At 40.1% G+C, this 18,888-nt stretch overlaps 1 protein-coding gene across 7 annotated transcripts in view; it reads right to left on the bottom strand.

Annotated features, from left to right (window-relative positions):
- Positions 1–18,888, bottom strand: part of PRCP (prolylcarboxypeptidase) — a 71,225-nt gene that overhangs the window by 51,825 nt on the left and 512 nt on the right. For 6 of the 7 annotated variants that reach the window (XM_059929435.1, XM_059929437.1, XM_059929436.1 and 3 more), the window contains exon 2: positions 17,654–17,836. In XM_059929435.1, the coding sequence (XP_059785418.1) occupies positions 17,654–17,821 (168 nt within the window). In that variant the 5' untranslated portion in view covers positions 17,822–17,836. Of the gene's footprint in view, positions 1–17,653; positions 17,837–18,180; positions 18,288–18,888 lie in introns of those variants that run through there. The other variant, XM_059929434.1, reaches the window with a different exon arrangement.

Genomic DNA, 18,888 nt, shown 5'->3' with positions numbered 1-18,888 from the left:
AGTACCATTAACAGTAATGTGAAAAAAATCAAAGGCGTTTTAGAAGGGAGTCTCATGAAAAATGTAATAAAACATTAATATTTGTTATAAAAGTTTATCTTATTCTGAACGCTTATACCTCTGAGTTGTACCTAGGTAGCCCCATATGAGGGATACTAAGCAATATAAGTAGCATCCTATTCTTAAGGCACTCATTACCTGGAAGAACCAAGGCTTGACACTCAGCCAGTTCTTAAAATATTAAAACACTTCCATACCTGTTGGCAAATAATTACCTTAGCACCTTGAGTGACACCGTCCCCTTCTCTGTGCCTAACTTCCCAGCTGCCCCAGTCCCTTCTCCACACCTACAGACCTAAAGAACTAACCTACAGCACTGCAAGAGGCCTCAGCTCTATGACCAGTTTCTGCTTTAATTGGGCAGTGTCTATGCCGCGTTGGTAGCACTAGGCAAAATATAATAAAAGCAAGTGTTAACAGCATTCAGAAGACGGAGTAATCACTTCAGCTTGGGCCAGTTATTCATTCAAACAGCTATTGAGCACATACACTGAAGATACACTGATGGCTGTGGTCCCAGCACTCAGGCTGCTCACAGGCTAATGGGAACACCAACATATAAACAAATCATTGCAATCCAGAGCAGTAGCACAGAAGTATCTATAGAGTGCAATGGGAGACACAAAGGGGATGAAGTCAATTACCCAGCCCATCGGAAGGAAGAAAAGCAGTCCCAAAAAGTTTCACAGAGAAGGTGGTGCGAGACATGAGCAGCAAAGGATGAACAGGAGCATGCCAAGCAGAGAAAGGAGAAAGACAAACCATTCCAAGCAGAGAGATACCAGCACTGTATAAACCACATCCCAGCATAGTGTGTACAAAACAATGAGATGACCAATGTGTAATGCATGGCACAAAGTGTCAATAACAAATAACAAATATTAGAGATTTTTTTCCTAGCAGATTTATGTTTGTAAAGGTTCAGCCTAAAATGTATTTCCATTGTCTAAGCCTACACTAGCTAAGCCAGGGATGGGGCAGTCAAGATATCCGGAGAGGCATGGATTCAGTCAGTTTGGAATTTTAAAATGAAGTACATGGAATCTGCACGTCAACTAGAGTTGCCTGCACTTGTTAGATATGTGTAATCAAAGGTGAAGGAGGGACAGTAAATGAATTGTAGTATGAATTAGGAGCAAAAGACCAACAGAAGACCTCACTACTTTTCCAATTAACAAAAAAGGGCTTCCTAGAGGGAGACATTTTTTAACAGAAGGGAACAAGCGAGCGTTAAAACAAGCCAGACACCTTGAAAACTGAAGTATTTAAAGAATAAAGCTTTGCAGGAAGACCAACAGGAAAAAGTGTACATATATATTTGCCTTGAGTGTGGAGTAGAGAAAGGTCACATGAAGAATAGAGACTACAGATAAATGACTATAAATTCAAATTAATAAAAGGATTTGGCAATGTTATAGAATTTGACTGCAAAAAGCCTTTCTGGAAATCTTTAAAAACGATGATCCATATTTTTTGCAAAGTAACTCCCTTAGCATCTCAGCCAACATCCATTTCACCATGGTAACACTCACATTCTTCAGAGATGGACCAAAGCACTGGGGGTATATAAGTAACAGCAACAGGATCTTCTATACCTTGCCTAAGGTCAGATATTTGCATTTAATGTCTGCAATAAAACAGGACATAATATGCAGTGTCATTCCATCAGCTCAGTCCCACATATACAGAGCTTGGTGCTGTGGCCTCCCAGATCTACAGATGAGTGAAACCCAAGATTGTTGCCTTTGAGGAGATCATGGAGAGATGCTCGGTAAATATGAATTCCCTTCTCTTTTAAAGTGTGGTCATTTTCTAGATATTTATATAGTCTAGACTATATAAAAAGGCAAACAACAAGCCTGTTTTGGTCTGCACTGGCTGCACCGGTCATGGTCATTTAAAGCCAATTGTTCAAGAGAAAGGAAGCATCCGACGCCAAGGAGAAGGGAGTCATCACCACTGCTTTCCAAAATTGTTGTATGAGCGGCTCCCTCAAAGGAAGAGGCCATCAGTGCTCAGGAAGTGACAGAGGTTTCCGACAGTTTTAAAGCACAGTGTCTGCAGTGTGACCCATGGTTCAAACTGCATAAACATAAAAATTAACTGACAAATGATAACAAGTACTTCCTCACTTTCCTATCTGATGAATCAGCCATTGTTTGGGTTGCAGTTCCTTGTTTAAATTAGGTTATTAAATCACAATGATGCTGGCCAAACATGCTAGTCATAGGCTATCAGCAAAACTTATCAAAAATGCCAAAGCGTGTCAAGGCTTAAATACACACACACACAAACACACACGTGCTTTTACACTAATAAAATCTAACCAGTACCAAGGGCATCTTTCAAACACTTTGTTTTCTGTTTTTTGTTTTCCTCCTGAAAAACCACAAATGTTCTGTGATGTAGTGGAAAGAGAAGGGAATTTGAAGACAGATTTGAGTTTGAGTGCCAATTCTGCCATCTATTAGAGCTATCTGAACTTGAACAAGGTACTTCATGTCTTTGGGCTTGTTTTCTTACCTGTAAAATAAAAAATAATAATAATAATGATACCTATCCCAGATGTGTCTTGTGATGATTAACTTGGATAATACATTCATGCAAGTGCCCAGCAAGGGCTGGCAGGAAGTGAGAGCTTGGTGTATTATTAATATATCTTGCAGTGTATTATTAGCAATGCACTTCCCAAGTCTGAAACCACTTCCAAAAACACACACGAACATACGCAATTTATATTATGTGTTTAATATTGCCACTTAGAAGGAAGAAATTAATATATGAAACCTTAGCAATTTGTTCTGAGTGTTCACTTAAAAAGCCATAACCTTGCAAAGTAAAATTTAAAATAAAATTTTTTTCAGCTCTCTTAGGTAATGACTTGGTGACAGTGAGAGCATCTTACACACCAAATATGTTGTGGTCTAGTATGGGATATGCTTTTGCTTTTGACTTTCTGTACAGTTACCAGTAACCAGTGCTAGGACAGTGCAATATATTTTTGGTACACATTCATCGCTGTATAAATTATGTAGCTCTGAGGAAATGTACATACTGCAGCAATGAAACACGGTGGCTTTGGATACCTTATTTATAAAGAAATTTAAAATCATCTGTGATATCCCCTTCATCACTTCATATGCTGAAGATTATAAATCCACGTCTCAAGGAACTACTTATTTCCTCTTAGGTGGCAAAACAATGGTTCAAATAGCCGGCCATCTCATAAAACTGGTTAAAGAGATTAGCTTAAATTTTCAGTCTAATATCCTTTAAAACAATAACACTTTATTAAATAAACAGGAGCCTAGTACTATTATTCTAAACAGCGTGTTTAAAGATGAGACCAATATCCAGACTTTTAAAGAAAACAAAATACATGGGTAGAGATAACTAGACTTGACTCCCTAATCCAGGGACTGGGAGACTTTCAAAAACAGAGTGCCAAACAGTGACCTCTGTCCTCTGGAGTTACTGGGTAGGAGGGGGAACATGCAAGGACCTCTGCAAGTGAGTGGAAGATGAAGATATGGCAGGGACTAGTCCATGCAACATAGATTAGGGACCTTTATATGAACTCTTATTAACTTATTCCAAGCCAAATTTTGTACATGGACTGCTGAGAAAGCTTAAAATGGAGGATTCGCTAATGCATTTATGGTAAACTGTATTAAGCACCAAGCTTAAGGGGACAAAGTTCCACAGTAGTGACCTCATTACTTTATTCCCCGTGGAGAGTGCCTTTTTGTGATCATCAATGGAGGGCTCTTAACATCCTTTACTCTAGAATGTACAGAGCCACCCAAAAATATCTCATAGTACATTTTATCTCAGGTGTCATAGTCCTCTTCTGCTACTAACGTAGTTCCCATTCATTTTTTTAAATTAATTTTTACTGGAGTAGAGTTGATTTACAACGTTGTGTTAGTTTCTGCTGTACAGCAAAGTGAATCAGTTATACATACACATATATCCACTCTTTTTAAAATTCTTTTCCCATGTAGGTCATTACAGAGTATTGAGAAGAGTTCCCTGTGCTATACAGTAGGTCTTATTAGTTATCTATTTTATATATAGTAGTGTATATATGTCGATCCCAATCTTCCAATTTATCCCTCCCCCCTCTCCCCACCCCGTAACCATAAGTTTGTTTTCTACATCTGTGACTCTATTTCTGTTTTGTAAGTAGGTTCATTTGTAACATTTTTTTTTAGATTCCACATATAAGCAATATCATATGGTATTTGTTTTTCTCTGTATGACTTACTTCACTCAGGATGACAATCTCTAGGTCCATCCATCTTTAACTGCAAATGACATTATTTCATTCTTTTTTATGGTTGAGTAATGTTCCATTGTATATATATACCACATCTTTAACCTTTCCTCTGTCGATGGACATTTAGGGTGCTTCCATATCTGGTCATTGTAAATAGTGCTGCAATGAACACTGGGGTGCATGTATCTTTTTGAATTATGGTTTTCTTTGGGTATATGCCCAGGAATGGGATTGCAGGATTATATGGTAGTTAGAGCTACCATATAATCCTGCAATCCCATTCATTTAAATTCTTCTTTCCATAACACAAAACCAAAGCCAGAAGAAAGTTCTGTATTGTTAAAAACTCTGTTATGCTTCTTTTTACTCTCTGAAATCACCCAACTTGCTGTTAAAAAGAGAATTGAAACTCCTCTTATTCCTCAACGTTTTTAATGTGTAATCTGGATTTCCTTAATATAATGTGACTTCCACAACTATCTCTAAATCAGACCATAAATTACAAAATCTTCTATCTATTCCAGAAATACAGCTATTACAGAGGCAACATGGAGTATGGGTTCTGATGACACCAAAGCTCAGTTTAAATCCTGGTGTTATCATTTACCAGCTATGTGATCATGAATAAAATTACTTCATCTCTGAGCCCTCTATTCCTCTGTAAAAGAGATGTAGTACCTCCGTGCAGGGTTAAAGATAAGTATATGAAGAGCACATATGCAGTACCTGTCACAAGGTGAACATGTCGTACTATGGTGAACAGAGCGGTGCTCTGCCCCAGCACCAGCTCAACACCAAGTTATGTTCTTAAAGTCAATGAAGGCTTCAAAGAAGGAATACCCACACCATGTGTGTGTAAGTGGAAATAGTGACAACACTGACTTCACACTGTTGATCGCCCGCCTCTTGCCTCATCATCTCTGCCCCCTGTCCCAGTCTTACTGACCTCCTTTCAATTCCTCCTACTCTTTCCTAAATTAGTATCTTGTACATGATACATCCTCTACCTGGACAAAAATCTCCATCACCTCCCTTCCCCTTGCCAACTCCTATTCAGCTTCTTGTCTCTGCTTTAACACCATTGCTGACCAGAGGAAGCCCTAATACCCAAGACTTAGGACCGTACCGTAGATTCCGCAGCAAACTACTTCCTTAAAACACATATCACACTTGTAATTCCTTGTCACTATCTTCTTTCCCACTAAACTGTAAGCTTCATGATGCACGTTTTTGCTTTCCCCTTATCCCTAGCTATTGACACAGTATATGTCACATAGGGAGAGTTCAATAAATATTTGTTGAATGAATATATAACTGTGCTGCTTTACTCTATAAATGTTAGCTATCATAACTTCTATAGTAGTTATACTTTCATACATATAAATTGTATCATATAACCAAACTGCAGGGCTGCTCTGGGAAAAGTTCCTAAAGAAATCTGACTTCAAAAAATCTGCCTTTTCCTAACCCCACGTGGGCAGTCCTCACAATACAATCAGCAAGAAAGAGATCATGAGCCTGAGAGACAGGGCAGCTGTTTCTCTCCAGTCACAGCACCGCAGGGCAACTTGGAACTAACTGACTCATACACAATAGACAGCAAGGATTTACAAATACACATAGTTAATTAGCCTCTGTTTGCAAATGAAAAGCCAAAACCATAAAAAGTACTCCCTTTACTTTAGCTCTCTAATAAACAAAGGCAGTACACAGCCACTACAGAAGCAGCTCTTAAGGAGATATTGTTCCTGATACATTCATTCTTCACCCTTCCCCTAGCCCACATCCACACACAAAGCAGAAAAAACAGGGGCTGCTGCACTCCCTCCCAGGACTCCTTCTATGTAGATACTTTGGGAGAAGGGTCAGTACAGACAACCAGTTTCCAGATCATCCAAATAAGAGGATGAGAACAAGTAAGCCTGTTTTTATTTGCCTGGCTTCCTACCTTGTTCCCCCAAAGCCTTTTAGACAGTTGAGAATCAAGTTTCCACACTCTTTCCTACCCTATACATACACACCCCTTCCTTACCTCAATGTGCAGAGAAGCAGGAAAAGGGAAGGGGGGAGATATAGATTCAAAAAACGTTAGTGCAGATGACACTCTAAGTAAAACAGTGTGCAGTATGCTGTGGAGGGGTTTGGATCCTTCAAGACAGACTTCCTGCTTTAAAAGGGGAACAAAAGGTTTTAACACAAGGCTAGAGTAAGACACATGCCATGAGAGAAGTACAAAGAAAGATCTGACCAATCACACACTTTCTGGGCGATTAAGAAATGGCTCCTGGAAGAGGCAGTGTCTGAGATGGGGCTTAAAAAATGCAAGGGGTTGATAAAGGAGGGCAGGGCCAGAGGAGAGGCATTACAGGCAAAGGGACAATGTGGGTTAAAGCATAGAAACAGGAAAGGAATGGGCATGTGTGGAGAACAGATTAGCAAACTGGAAAGGTGGGTTGGAGCCAAAGGGTGGAAGGCCTCGAACATACAGGATTTTGTTCTTAATAAAGCAAACAATCAGGAATCATTGCAGGTCCTGAGCAGAAGAGAGGTTTGACTGGAGGGGAGGTAATTAATGTGGCCCATGGGGACTGCAGTGGAGGGGAAACTGTAGGTTGCAAGGAAGGCCAGTTAAGAGACTCTTCCAGTCCAAGAAGGCAATAATAGAAGCTGCAACAAAGCATGAGGGCCATAAAAGTGAAAATAACAGATGTACTCTGAGAATGGAATCAACCTAACTTGTTGTTACAAAGAATATGGGAGAAAGAAGAGCCAAAAATACCTGACATTTCAAGCTTTAGGGACTTTATACGTTCTGCTCCCTCTCTGATCCAGTGTCCCTTCCTCAGGGAAACCTCCTGAGATAAGCCTTTCCCAACTGCTGTACCCCATATTTACACATACGGGGTATACATGCTTATTTCCTTCAAGGCAATCATTACAATCTACAATTATCTTATTTATTTCATGTTTATTTGCTTATTATCTACTTCCTAACCAGAAAATAAGCTCCACATGAGCAGTCCAACTATTGTCTCAAGAACCATGCCTGGCATATATGTAGTCCTCAATAATTTTTTTTAAATGATAATAGTGCCACCAGGAGAAAGTCATCATTAACCAGATAAGTCTGGTTTTGAGTTAGAACTACAGATCCAAGTAGAAATATAAGGAGGCAGAATGAGGTAGTAATTAAAACGCAGTTGGTGCCTCAGTTTCTCCATCTATAAATTGGGGATAGCAGTACCGAGACCTCGTGAGGTCACTGTGAGAATTAATGAGCTAATATATGTAAAGTGTTTAGAACACTGCCTAGTACATAGTAAGAGCTCAATAAATATTTTCTATTATTACTATTATGATTATTCTTAGAGAAATATGTCAAAAGTGAGACAGAGACAGGTCGATCTACAATTATGGGTTTGGGAATGATCTGCAAAGCAGCTGTGAGAGGAACCATGGGCTCCTATCTGTGAAAAGTACAGATAGGAGGGGTTGGAGACTTAGGGAAAATATATGCCTTGGTTCTACTTGGGTGGCCTGAATTCCTCCCCCTCTCTTTGAAACATGTACAATTCCTCTGGAAACCTTTCTTCTTTCCTGTCACCCTCTTCTCCCCTTTCAGTAAAACCTTAGGTTGAAATGGGGTTATAAAGGGCCATTGTTCTTTTTTTCCTCTATCTCCACTCAAATGAGTTCTTCATCCTTGTTTCAGCTGTGTATGGAAGATAAGGATGTAAAATATTCAAGGAAAACATGGCAAAGCAGCCATAGCCAGGCAACGAAAGAGAGATAAGAGTAGTCCGAGTGTTTACCCGGAGATGTGGTGCTGGGTGGTGCAGTCTGGAGTCCCAAGGCCCAGGTTCTGACACTGCCACATACTGCCTGTGTGAGCCAGGACAGGGCAACTGCTTTCTTTTTTTAATAATACTCTTTTTAAATGGATTACAAAACAATGCAGATTCATCACAGATAATGTGAAAAATACAGAAAAGTATAAAGAATAAAATGAAACATCACACATCTTTCCACCATTGTTACTATTTTAGTATATTTTCTTCTACTCTTTCTCTGTGCAGCTATAAACATATTTTTAAACATATCTGACCCTCTCAATTGGTAGTTGATTTTTCTCTCAAACCTCTCCCACCACTGGGCCTGGAGGTGGGATAGGTATTTCCATTGTTCCTAATTCTCCCTCCATCTTCCTCAATTCACTACCTTTAAATATTATGTCATCAAACTATAACACCCCACTACCCTTCTCGCTACAATCATCTACTGACCCCTGGTTCACTTCCCTTCATGCCTTGAAGATTTTAGCTCCTTGTTCACTGTCGCTCCAACGTAACTCCTTTCAAAACTCTTAGTGACTTCAATATCTTGGCCCTTTAGTTCCTTTTGCTCCTCTCCTCCAACGACCTTGTCCTTCACCTACCTTGGTCACTAACCCATGGTCGAACCCTAGACCTTGTCATTCCCAGTAACTGTAATCCTGCCACACCCTCAATTTTAAGCATTCTACTTCCTCTATCTTTCCAGCTCATTCCCTCTTCTACTGTGATTCTCCAAATCCTTCAACCTCACATTATCCACCTTTTCACTGTCCCTCACCCCATCCTCACTCACCTCCCTACTTGGCTTAAATTCTGTGGTCCATAACTCTTTGCATACACCCCTCAGCTTCCATGTCTCTCTCTCATTTTGTTTTACTCATTTGGCAAAAGGGCAATCCTAGTTGAAAAGAATTCTCCACCAACCCCACACCCATACCCAAGAAACTGAATGTAGCTATAGAAACATACAGCCATGTCATGTGGTCTTACTAACTTGCATGAGACTTCACAACTGCCCTGCAATCAAACTCTACTTCCCTAGTTCATCTGCCTTCCTTCTCTACTAGAGGAGTATATACGTTCTCTCTCCTCCTCACTGTCCTCATCCCCTACTACTCTCTCCCTTGGGCACACCCCTCCAGCCATACTGGCCTCCTTGCAGTTTTTCCCACCAGGCACACACCTACCTCATGGTTTTTGCACTTGCTCTTCCCAATGCTTTTAATGCTCTTTCCCCACTGCCTAGAATAGTGCCTAGCACATAGTAGGCACTTAAAAAAAATTGAGTAAATGAATCTGGAAATACATTGTACATTCAGTTTTCTATTTTGTTTTTTTCACATCATTAATTCATGACTATTTCTCCACATCATCAGATATACTTCAAGACCATCATTTTTAACAGCTAATAATATTCCATTTAATGGATACACCACAAATCACTTACAATGATATATTTACAGTGAAAAACCAGGAGATTTACAAGTAGGATATTTTGGATGTTTCCTTCTTTGATCTTTTTGAACCTTGGTAGTTTCACATCTAAAAATGAGGATGATATCTACCTCACAGGATTGTTGTAAAGACTGAATGTGGAATATAGATAGATACAGAGACGTCAGTTTTGTTACTACTGCTTACAACACAGAGGCATCATGGTGTCAACTGAATGAAAGGTCATAGATCTTGGAAGCAACAGATTAAAATATAACTCACAATATTGTCCCTTAATAGCTTGATCGAGACATTTAGCCTATATGAACCTGAATTAAGCCATCTGTTTTTAAAAGTGATTGTAATAATTAACCGGTATGTAAAAGATTTTAGCATAATATCTGGCCCAGATTAGATAATCAATAAATTTCATTGTTCACTGCTCATAAACAATAACTAGGACTTTTCTTAAATTGTGAACTAGAAGAAAAAAAGATTTTTATATATTCCCAAATAAAATATATATTATCAATGCAGAATTTTCCTGTTTTGATGACCAATTATCTAATACCTACAAAGCACAAGTAAGATTTTTTATATAAATCCATATATTGATTGTTTCTTTTATTTTAAAAAAAAGCAAAACAATTATTTTTAATTACTGAATGACAATATGAATAAATTAATTCCCTTTTTTTATTATGTGCTTCAATGTGTACATATATGTGTATATGTACATATATATGATGATGATAAGCTGAGTAAGAAAATACTAAGTAGACCAGCCTAACTTTAGGGCTATTTTTTTTGAAGCAATCTGTGAGTTGCAGCCATATATTGGGTTGGCCAAAAAGTTTGTTCAGGTTTTTCCGTAACATCAAATAAATGCCAAGACATTACAAATTTATTAGTGCTTTTCCATATTTTTCAGATACAAGTTAAGTATGTGCTATTGGAATGGTCAAAAAATGTAATGTGAGGTCCTCCAGAATGTAATCATCTCTGCCTCCCCAGGACCTAGCCTGGTGCTTGAAATATAAAAGGAATTGGATAAACATTTGAGTAGGTGGATGCGTAGGTGAGTAAGTGACTGATTAAGTATGGCACTCTTTAGTGCCTTCTCTCCTTCTAGGCACTCCAAAGTCAATACTTTTTGTCTTCCCACCCTGTGGTTAGAGAAAACAATGTAACCTGTTCTGGCCAATGACTTATAAAAGGAAGTGACCTGTCATTTCCAGGCTGGAGCATTTATATGCTAGCACAAGCCTTCTATGTTCTTTCTCCACTGCTACATTGATCGTGAACGCATAAATTGAGAGGAAGCCTCTATCAGACCCTCAGCCTCTAAGTGAATGTAATGAGCAGAACCCTCTGCTCACCTGAATGGAAATACACTGTGAGTCATAAATTTTTGTTGGGTTAAATCACTGAAATTTTGGAGTTTTGTTACTGTAGCACAACCTAGCCTATCCTGCTTAGTACAACAAGCAGGGTAATGACATTCATTTTAGAACTCGAAACTCATGAGTCTATTTTTAGAAAAACAAAATGGTACAGATAAGTGGTTTATCTTGAACATGTAACTTAACCTGTCTGTATGATAGTTCTCTCACCTATAAAGCTGGACAATAATAGCATCTACCTTGTAGGATGGCTATAGGAATTAAACAAGTGAATGTCTATTAAGTATTTAGCAGAGTATCTAGAGCATATAAAGCTTTCAATAAATGGTAGCAGATTATTATTATTATTAATGCATTAGACACTTATGCACTGCATATTTGAATTTACTCTCCCCCCCTACTCCATATTCATTTTAATTTATAGTCAATTTTTTCCATTCAAAAAATCTTTATTAAGAAGTACTACGGGGCTTCCCTGGTGGCACAGTGGTTGAGAGTCTGCCTGCCAATGCAGGGGACACGGGTTCGAGCCCTGGTCTGGGAAGATCCCACATGCTGCGGAGCAACCAGGCCCGTGAGCCACAATTGCTGAGCCTGCGCGTCTGGAGCCTGTGCTCCGCAACAACAGAGGCCGCGACAGTGACAGGCCCGCGCACCGCGATGAAGAGTGGCCCCCGCTGGCCGCAACTAGAGAAAGCCCTCGCACAGAAACGAAGACCCAACACAGCCAAAACTAAATAAATAAATAAATAAATAAATAATAAAAATAAAAGGAATTCCTTTAAAGAAAAAAAAAAAGTAAAATAAATATCCTTTAAAAAAAAAAAAAAAAGAAGTACTACGTAGAGGGTACCATGCAAGGCACTGGGAAGGAAAACAAATAACACATATCATCAGTTATTTTTCTTACCTATGATTCTTCTTTCTTCTCCAATCCGCCTTCAACCAAGCAAACTTTAAAATCATAAACATAAATACAATGTTCTATGTTATAAATATGGTGTCAGTGGGAGAGCTAATTTTTAATTTAAAAAACATTTTACATGATTTCAGTCTGTATCTTATTCAAAGTTGACATGGAAAAATTGTTTAGGTCTGATTTACCAAAGGCAATTAATGGGTAGGGCAAAAAATAGAACTTGTGCTCACATCCCCACCACTCCTGATATAATGCCCTATAGACAGGAGGCAGTTGTGAACAGAATTACAGATGCATCAGAGATCAGCAGATCTAATCTTCTTATCTTACATATTAGTACACTGAGATCTAGAGCAAAGCAATTTGCCCAAGGTATCAATATTAACACCAGTTAGTGGCAGGGCTGATACTAGCACTCAAATTTCGAAAATGTTGTGTTTTATGTGGCTAAAGCACAAAGTCCCTGTAATATGCTGATGGATACAAACATGACAGTACAAAATCTAAAATTTTTGCTGAAATTACATTTTAGCATTAACTGATAAAATATTCAAAACTCTGCTATCAGAAAGACAGTGTTAGGTTTACTATTAATATCAAGAAGAGAAGGTATTTGCAAAAACCTAAAAGGATACATTTATTATCATATGTTTTCCCCTCCACAATTTACCAAAACTCAAAATAGCATAGAAAAAAGATAGAAATAGCTTCAGATGACTTTCTTTATATGTCAGTCTTATGTGAAAGAAAATGATTTCAAGTGAGGAAAAAAATTAATTTCTATGCCTTATTTACAAGTGTACTATATTATATCCCACTGGTAAAAAGACACATATGTACTACATATGTAACAGAAAAGAATTCACAAAGATTTTCATATTTTCCAGAATAATTATTTTAGGTATCACAAGGAATGACTTAAATATTTTATTCTGAGTGGAGAGGAGGTAAGTTTAAAGCCATATTAAGAAACTGCAAGATAAAATAAAAATAACATTTACCATTTACTGAGTGTTTACCAAGTGATCTAAACTGTGCCTGATAAGCACTTTACACATATCAGCTCATTTCACAACAAATCTGTGAGATGAGTAGTATAATTATCCCTATTTGGCTGATTATAAAAATAGAAGCTCAGAGTAACTTATCTGAAGTTACTCAGGTAGTGTTAGAAACAGAATTCATTCTCAAACCTGTATGGTATTCAAGCTCTATCAAGTTCCTAACCCTCCATAATTTTGACCACAGTCAATTCATCATATCTAAGGGGTGGACTACAATGACCCCTTCTGACAATGATTCTGTGAGCAAAAACAGAAATCAGTTCAGAAATCACATAATATTTGTGACGGTATGCTCCAGGCCTCAGGGGAAGGCCATCAACAGATGAACCAATAAGAAAAAGAGAAGAAGGAAAAAATGAAAAGAAGAGGAAGAGGGGGAGAAAAAGCAATAGGCCCTTCCAACAGGCCTGACACAGCTCCGTTTTACTAGACATCAGGACCACCATGACAAGAAAGGGAAACCCAGAAAAGGAATTGAAAGTAGAACTGTAAGGGATGTACATAAATCAAAATAGCTTAGTCCACTGTGATGGTCTCATAGTAGATAAGGACAGAGCTGTGGGAAGGCCCTGCAGGAGTCAGCAGCCATGAGTTCAATGCTGGGCCAAGATGCAGAGCTCTCACATAAACAGTGTTCAGTAGTTAAATAAGAATAGTTGAGTGTAGATGACTGACCACTAGGTTTCTAGAAGAGACATTACCACAACTGTCAGCATCTGGATCAACCTGAAATGTATAGCACTACGGAGAGTGTGGTTTTAAGAGAGAGCAGGGGAGAAACCAGCATTTACTCTATTAAGTTCCTTAATTTCCTAATGTTCCAGGCACTATGCATGTGCTTTCCTGAATTACCATATTTAACCCTCACAACAACCTTGGTAGATGTAATGGTGAATTTTACATGTCAACTCAGCTGAGCCATGGTGCCCAGAATAGTCAAACATTCTAGATGTTTCTGTGAAGATGTTTTTTGGATGGGATTAACATTTAAATCAGTGGACTTAGAGTATAGCAGCTTCACCCTCCATAACGTGGGTGGGTCTCATCCAGTCAGGTGAAGGCCCAAATAGTAAAAAAGACTGACCTCTCCTGAGCAAGGAATTATGCAAATTGACTGCCTTTGGACTCAAACTGCAACTCTTCCCTGGGTCTCCAGCCCACTGGCCAACCCTGCAGATTTGGGACTTACAAGGCTCCACAATCATATGAACTAAGTTCTTAAAATTAATCAATCTCTCTCTGTGGAGAAAGAGATACACAAACACACACACACACACACACACACACACACGGACACATCGTATTGATTCTGTTTCTCTAGAGAACCCTGACTAACTCAGTAAACACTGATTTCTATTTTCACCAGTGAGGAAAATGACAGCCTGAAAGGACCCATTCTCCTTCCCCACTACATCACATAGTAAAATGCCCTCAGTCAGAGGGGCTAGGGTGGGAGCAGCAGGGTAATGAGGAGCAGGGAAACCTCATAACCACAAGCCATGCATCCCAAGGAGCCTTTTACAACACTGGCATCACACATGTACCCAGAGCCTTGATGTGCCCGAGTGATGTGCTATCCTTTGTCTGGTCTCCTGATTCAGTTATTTTGGATAAAAGAAATCAAATATTCCTACTAAATCAACAACATTTGAAGACTCTGAAAGAAGAGGAAATATAATTGGTAAAGGACAGAAGTAAAAGATACAAAGAAAAATAAACAAAAAATGATTTGTGTCAATTAAATAATGGTAGACTTTGCTTTGTTTGGGTTTTCATTGGATAGTCATCCATTCACTCCCTCAACAAATATTTATTTTGTACTTTATATTTTTATGGGCTCTTCTGGGTACTGCACAGTGCTATCTAGCTGAGGAGACACATACAAAATAGTAAATGTGAAAAAAGACCAACTAAAGTCAAGAAAGTTGACATTTCAGCTGGGATAGAGGTAAGAGTTTAACTAGCAGAGAAGAGGGATGGTATTCCAGACACAATTTCTGACACAGTCAACTTCAATTCTATGTTCTATGTTGCTAAAAGTATATGTGTACAGGGAAGGCGCGGGGAGGTGGGGGCCTATGGCAGGATGTGAAGCTGAAAGACCAGCTGGGGTTATGAGATGAGGAACAATACCAAGGACTTGGCCCCTCATTCTGCAAGTAATCAGAGTTATGAAGGAGGGCTCAGCTTTTTTACCAAGACCATTCATGGAGCTTATGTGCATATAAGGACAGCTGGGAATCGCTTGGTCAGCTGGACAGATATAACCACAGATAAATAAAATTATTATAATGTTTGATGAAAATTAAACCTTGAATAAAAACTAAGCCTTAGTTACAATAATAATTGTTTATTATTAAAAGGCATAAAAGTATTTTATGTGCTCTAACTAAAAAAATTAAAGTTGAGTTTACACATACTTTTCAGTCCCAACTAAAAATCTATGGTCCAGAAAAGTTGGCAATTACTATAAAACCATTATTATGCAACAAATACATATGTGTCTCAAAAAAATGAAATAAAACTCAATTGGAGTTGATGTAAATAAAATTATTATGGTAATAAATATATTTGTAGAATCTGTGTCCTAAAATATGAACTAAATATAAGCCAGAGGGCAAAACATGGCTAAGGTCAGATCTTATAAATCACCAAAAATGGAAAAAGAACAGGCCTCAACTTATATATCTAAAGAGTGAAGTGGTCAAGAAAGGAATCTACAATGAAGGAATATAAATTAGGACCTAAGAGATCATTCAGTCTCTGCTACCCTTTCATTCCCTACCCCCCTTTTCTGCTGATAGTTCTCTCTCATCATTCCTAAAAGGATTGTAGAGATCTTCATTCCAATAGTTCCCCTCCAATTTAACTTTAGTTATGGAACTCTGCAATATCCCAGTATATAAAACAGATAAAAACATAAAGTTCAGGCTGAAAGAGGTCAGGGAGAGAGGGGGTTCTGGGGTACCCTAACTTGGATTCCACTTGGGCCTTCCCCATCCCTTTGAGACAGCTCCATAAAGAGCCCCTAATTTTCCTCGGTGAAATGTGAAACACATTGGTCCTTGTCCAAACCTCTCAATTTACAAATGAGGAAACTGTAGCCTAGAGAGTTGCCTAAGAAAAAGACACCCATTTCCTAGTACTCCTGCTAAAACTAGAATGCTTTCTCTTCCTCATAATCTCTAAATTTCTGGGTTAAAAACAATTTCTTATAAATTATTCTATAAGTTCACGCCATCCCTCTATCTGAAATTCCTATTCAAAATTCATAGGTCAGTAACCAAGAATTTAATAAGTGCCTACTTGAGGCCAGATATTCTGCTAGGGACATGTGATCTGCTCTCATTTAACCATCACCAAATCCCCTGGAGATCTAGAAACTGGGCACAGAGAAGTACTTGAAACTTCCCAAGGTCACAGAGGTAGTAGATTGGAATCCTGGTCTATTTGACTCCTAAAGCCAAACCTCTGACTCTTGCACTTCTAATCCCAACCTTTCCCAAATCTTTGCCTATCTTTTCACAGGCTCCCAGAAATATAGAACTGTAAGGGATCCTGTCATTTCACACAGGATGTACTTCTTCATCCAGGCTTCTCAGGGAATACCTACCTCATGCTTCAGCCAAGCACAAAGGCATTATGCCTACCTTAAACCCCTAAACTCAGGCTTCAGAACTATAGAGATGCTCACCCCCACCCCCCTCCCCAAATCCTGAGAGACTCCTACAATTTCTTTTACAAGCGTGAGCTACATATATGTTCAGTTTCACGGAGAATAGGGAAGGTTAAAAACTCTTAATGAAAGGCCCACAGGGGGCTTCCGTCGTGGCGCAGTGGTTGAGAATCCACCTGCCAATGCAGAGGACACGGGTTCGAGCCCTGGTCCGGGAAGATCCCACGTGCCGCAGAGCAAATAAGCCCGTGCGCCACAACTACTGAGCCTGTGCTCTAGAGCCCGCGAGCCACAACTACTGAGCCCACGAGCTACAACTACTGAAGCCTGCACACCTAGAGCCCATGCTCTGCAACAAGAGAAGCCACTGCAATGAGAAACCTGCGCACCGCAACAAACAGTAGCCCCCACCTGCCGCCACTAGAGAAAGCCCACGTGCAGCAAAGAAGACTTCAACGCAGCCAAAAATAAAATTAATTTTTTTAAAAAAATAAAAAAATTTAAAAGGGCCTACAGAATCAACTCTGAGCTGAACATGAGACAACAGGCTGGCATTTTAGGTTGAATAAATATTACATATTATCTAATAAGATATTGGAAATTTGAATTTAGGGGCTGCTTTGCGACAGAGGATGACTGTCACCTTGAAGTAGGTGCCAGAGTTGGGATTAAATAATTTGAATGTGGCGGGAGGCCAAAGGAATTTTCATTAGGGCAGCCTCTGGGAGCAGAAGGCGTTGAAGTCACTGTTGTGGCCAATCACAGAAGAGAGTGTAGAGCCAGGACTGATAATAAATTATTGGTAATGAGAGGAGAGAATTTAAACAGACTGGGGACTTGGGGCCACCATCTGTAAAGTGTAAGCCAAAGTTCGGACAAGTCCTAGGCATTAGGGGTCCGAAATTTCGGGTGAGCTCCGGTGCCTGGGAACCACGAAGCCAGTCCTCGCCACCCGCTCCGCCATCCCAAACCCCTTCCCCCTTACCTTCTGTTGGATGTAGTGAATCGAGTACTTCATGGCAACAGCGGGGCGGGATCTGAAGCTGGTTGATAAGTGCAGGCTGCTGAGGGCCCTCAGGGCCGGCGGTACGGGTGTGGCGGCCCCAGGAGTCAGGAAAGCCAGGAGCAGGAGCAGGAGGGAGCGACGCCCCATGGCTCAGGCCGGCTGCTGCAAGGAGGGTAAAAGGGAGACTGGCAGATGCGCGCAGCCTGAGCCGGGCCCGCCCGCAGCTCCGCCCGCGGCAGACAGGCTCCTCCTCCCCGGGGGAAACCCAAAGCCACCCCGCCCCTCAGCAACTCCGCTCAAACCCGGGTCGCCCAAGCCGTACCGACCCCGTCCCCGACCCAGAGGGTGCCGCCAGATTTTATTGCTCTCTTGTACAATCCCCTCTCTAGAGTCCACCTTTATTCCGGTCGCACTCTAATTCCATTGCCACAGCCTTGTCCTCCGCAAATTCCATATAATAGTAATAATATCAATAATAGTACAGCCAACTAAAAATTGGTACTTGCCATCAGCCTCTACAAGGGTTAAGCCACTAGCCACTGCAGGCTTGACCTTCAACACACCCTAAAAGGAGTTCAGGGTGGAGATCAGGAATGAGGCACTCTGTGCTCTGGGAAAAACTGGCAGAACAGGCCTTTCAGATATAGTTTCAGGAGGTTATATGAGCCCAAATTCTTGCACCTTCTCATATCTAGAAAAGCACTAAAATCATCAATGGTGACATCTGCTCCTTGTGACTAGCAGCTAGCCTCTGCCAAAATGTGTGCTTGACTGTGCATACCCCCTTCCACTAAAATCATATATAACACTGACCTTCCCCCCTACCTCTTTGGAGCAGCTCCGCAGAGCTATCTGAGATGCTGTCTCTCGGGCTCTAGTCCTTATTTTGTCCCCAATAAAAGTTAACTCACAACTCTCACGGTGTGCTTTTTTTTTCCCCCCCAGTGGGCAGTACCATGACAATTTATTGATGGTTCACTACAGCACTAGGCTTAGTGGCACACCATCTCATCTAACTCAACCATCCCACCTATTTTGTGGGTCCTGTATGATTGTTATTGCCATTTATAGCTGAGGAAACTGAGGCTCGAGAGGTGCTGGGACTTGCACTAGGTCACTCAGGAGGCGGTGGAGCACTGGCTTCGCAGACCGCTGGGTTTGGCTCCTTTGCACCCCACCTCTATGATGTCAGCCTAACCACCTCCTATGGTACT

This window comes from Balaenoptera ricei, chromosome 8 (assembly GCF_028023285.1).
Source record: "Balaenoptera ricei isolate mBalRic1 chromosome 8, mBalRic1.hap2, whole genome shotgun sequence".
NCBI lineage: Eukaryota > Metazoa > Chordata > Mammalia > Artiodactyla > Balaenopteridae > Balaenoptera > Balaenoptera ricei.
This window is presented reverse-complemented; position numbering and strand designations above follow the sequence as displayed.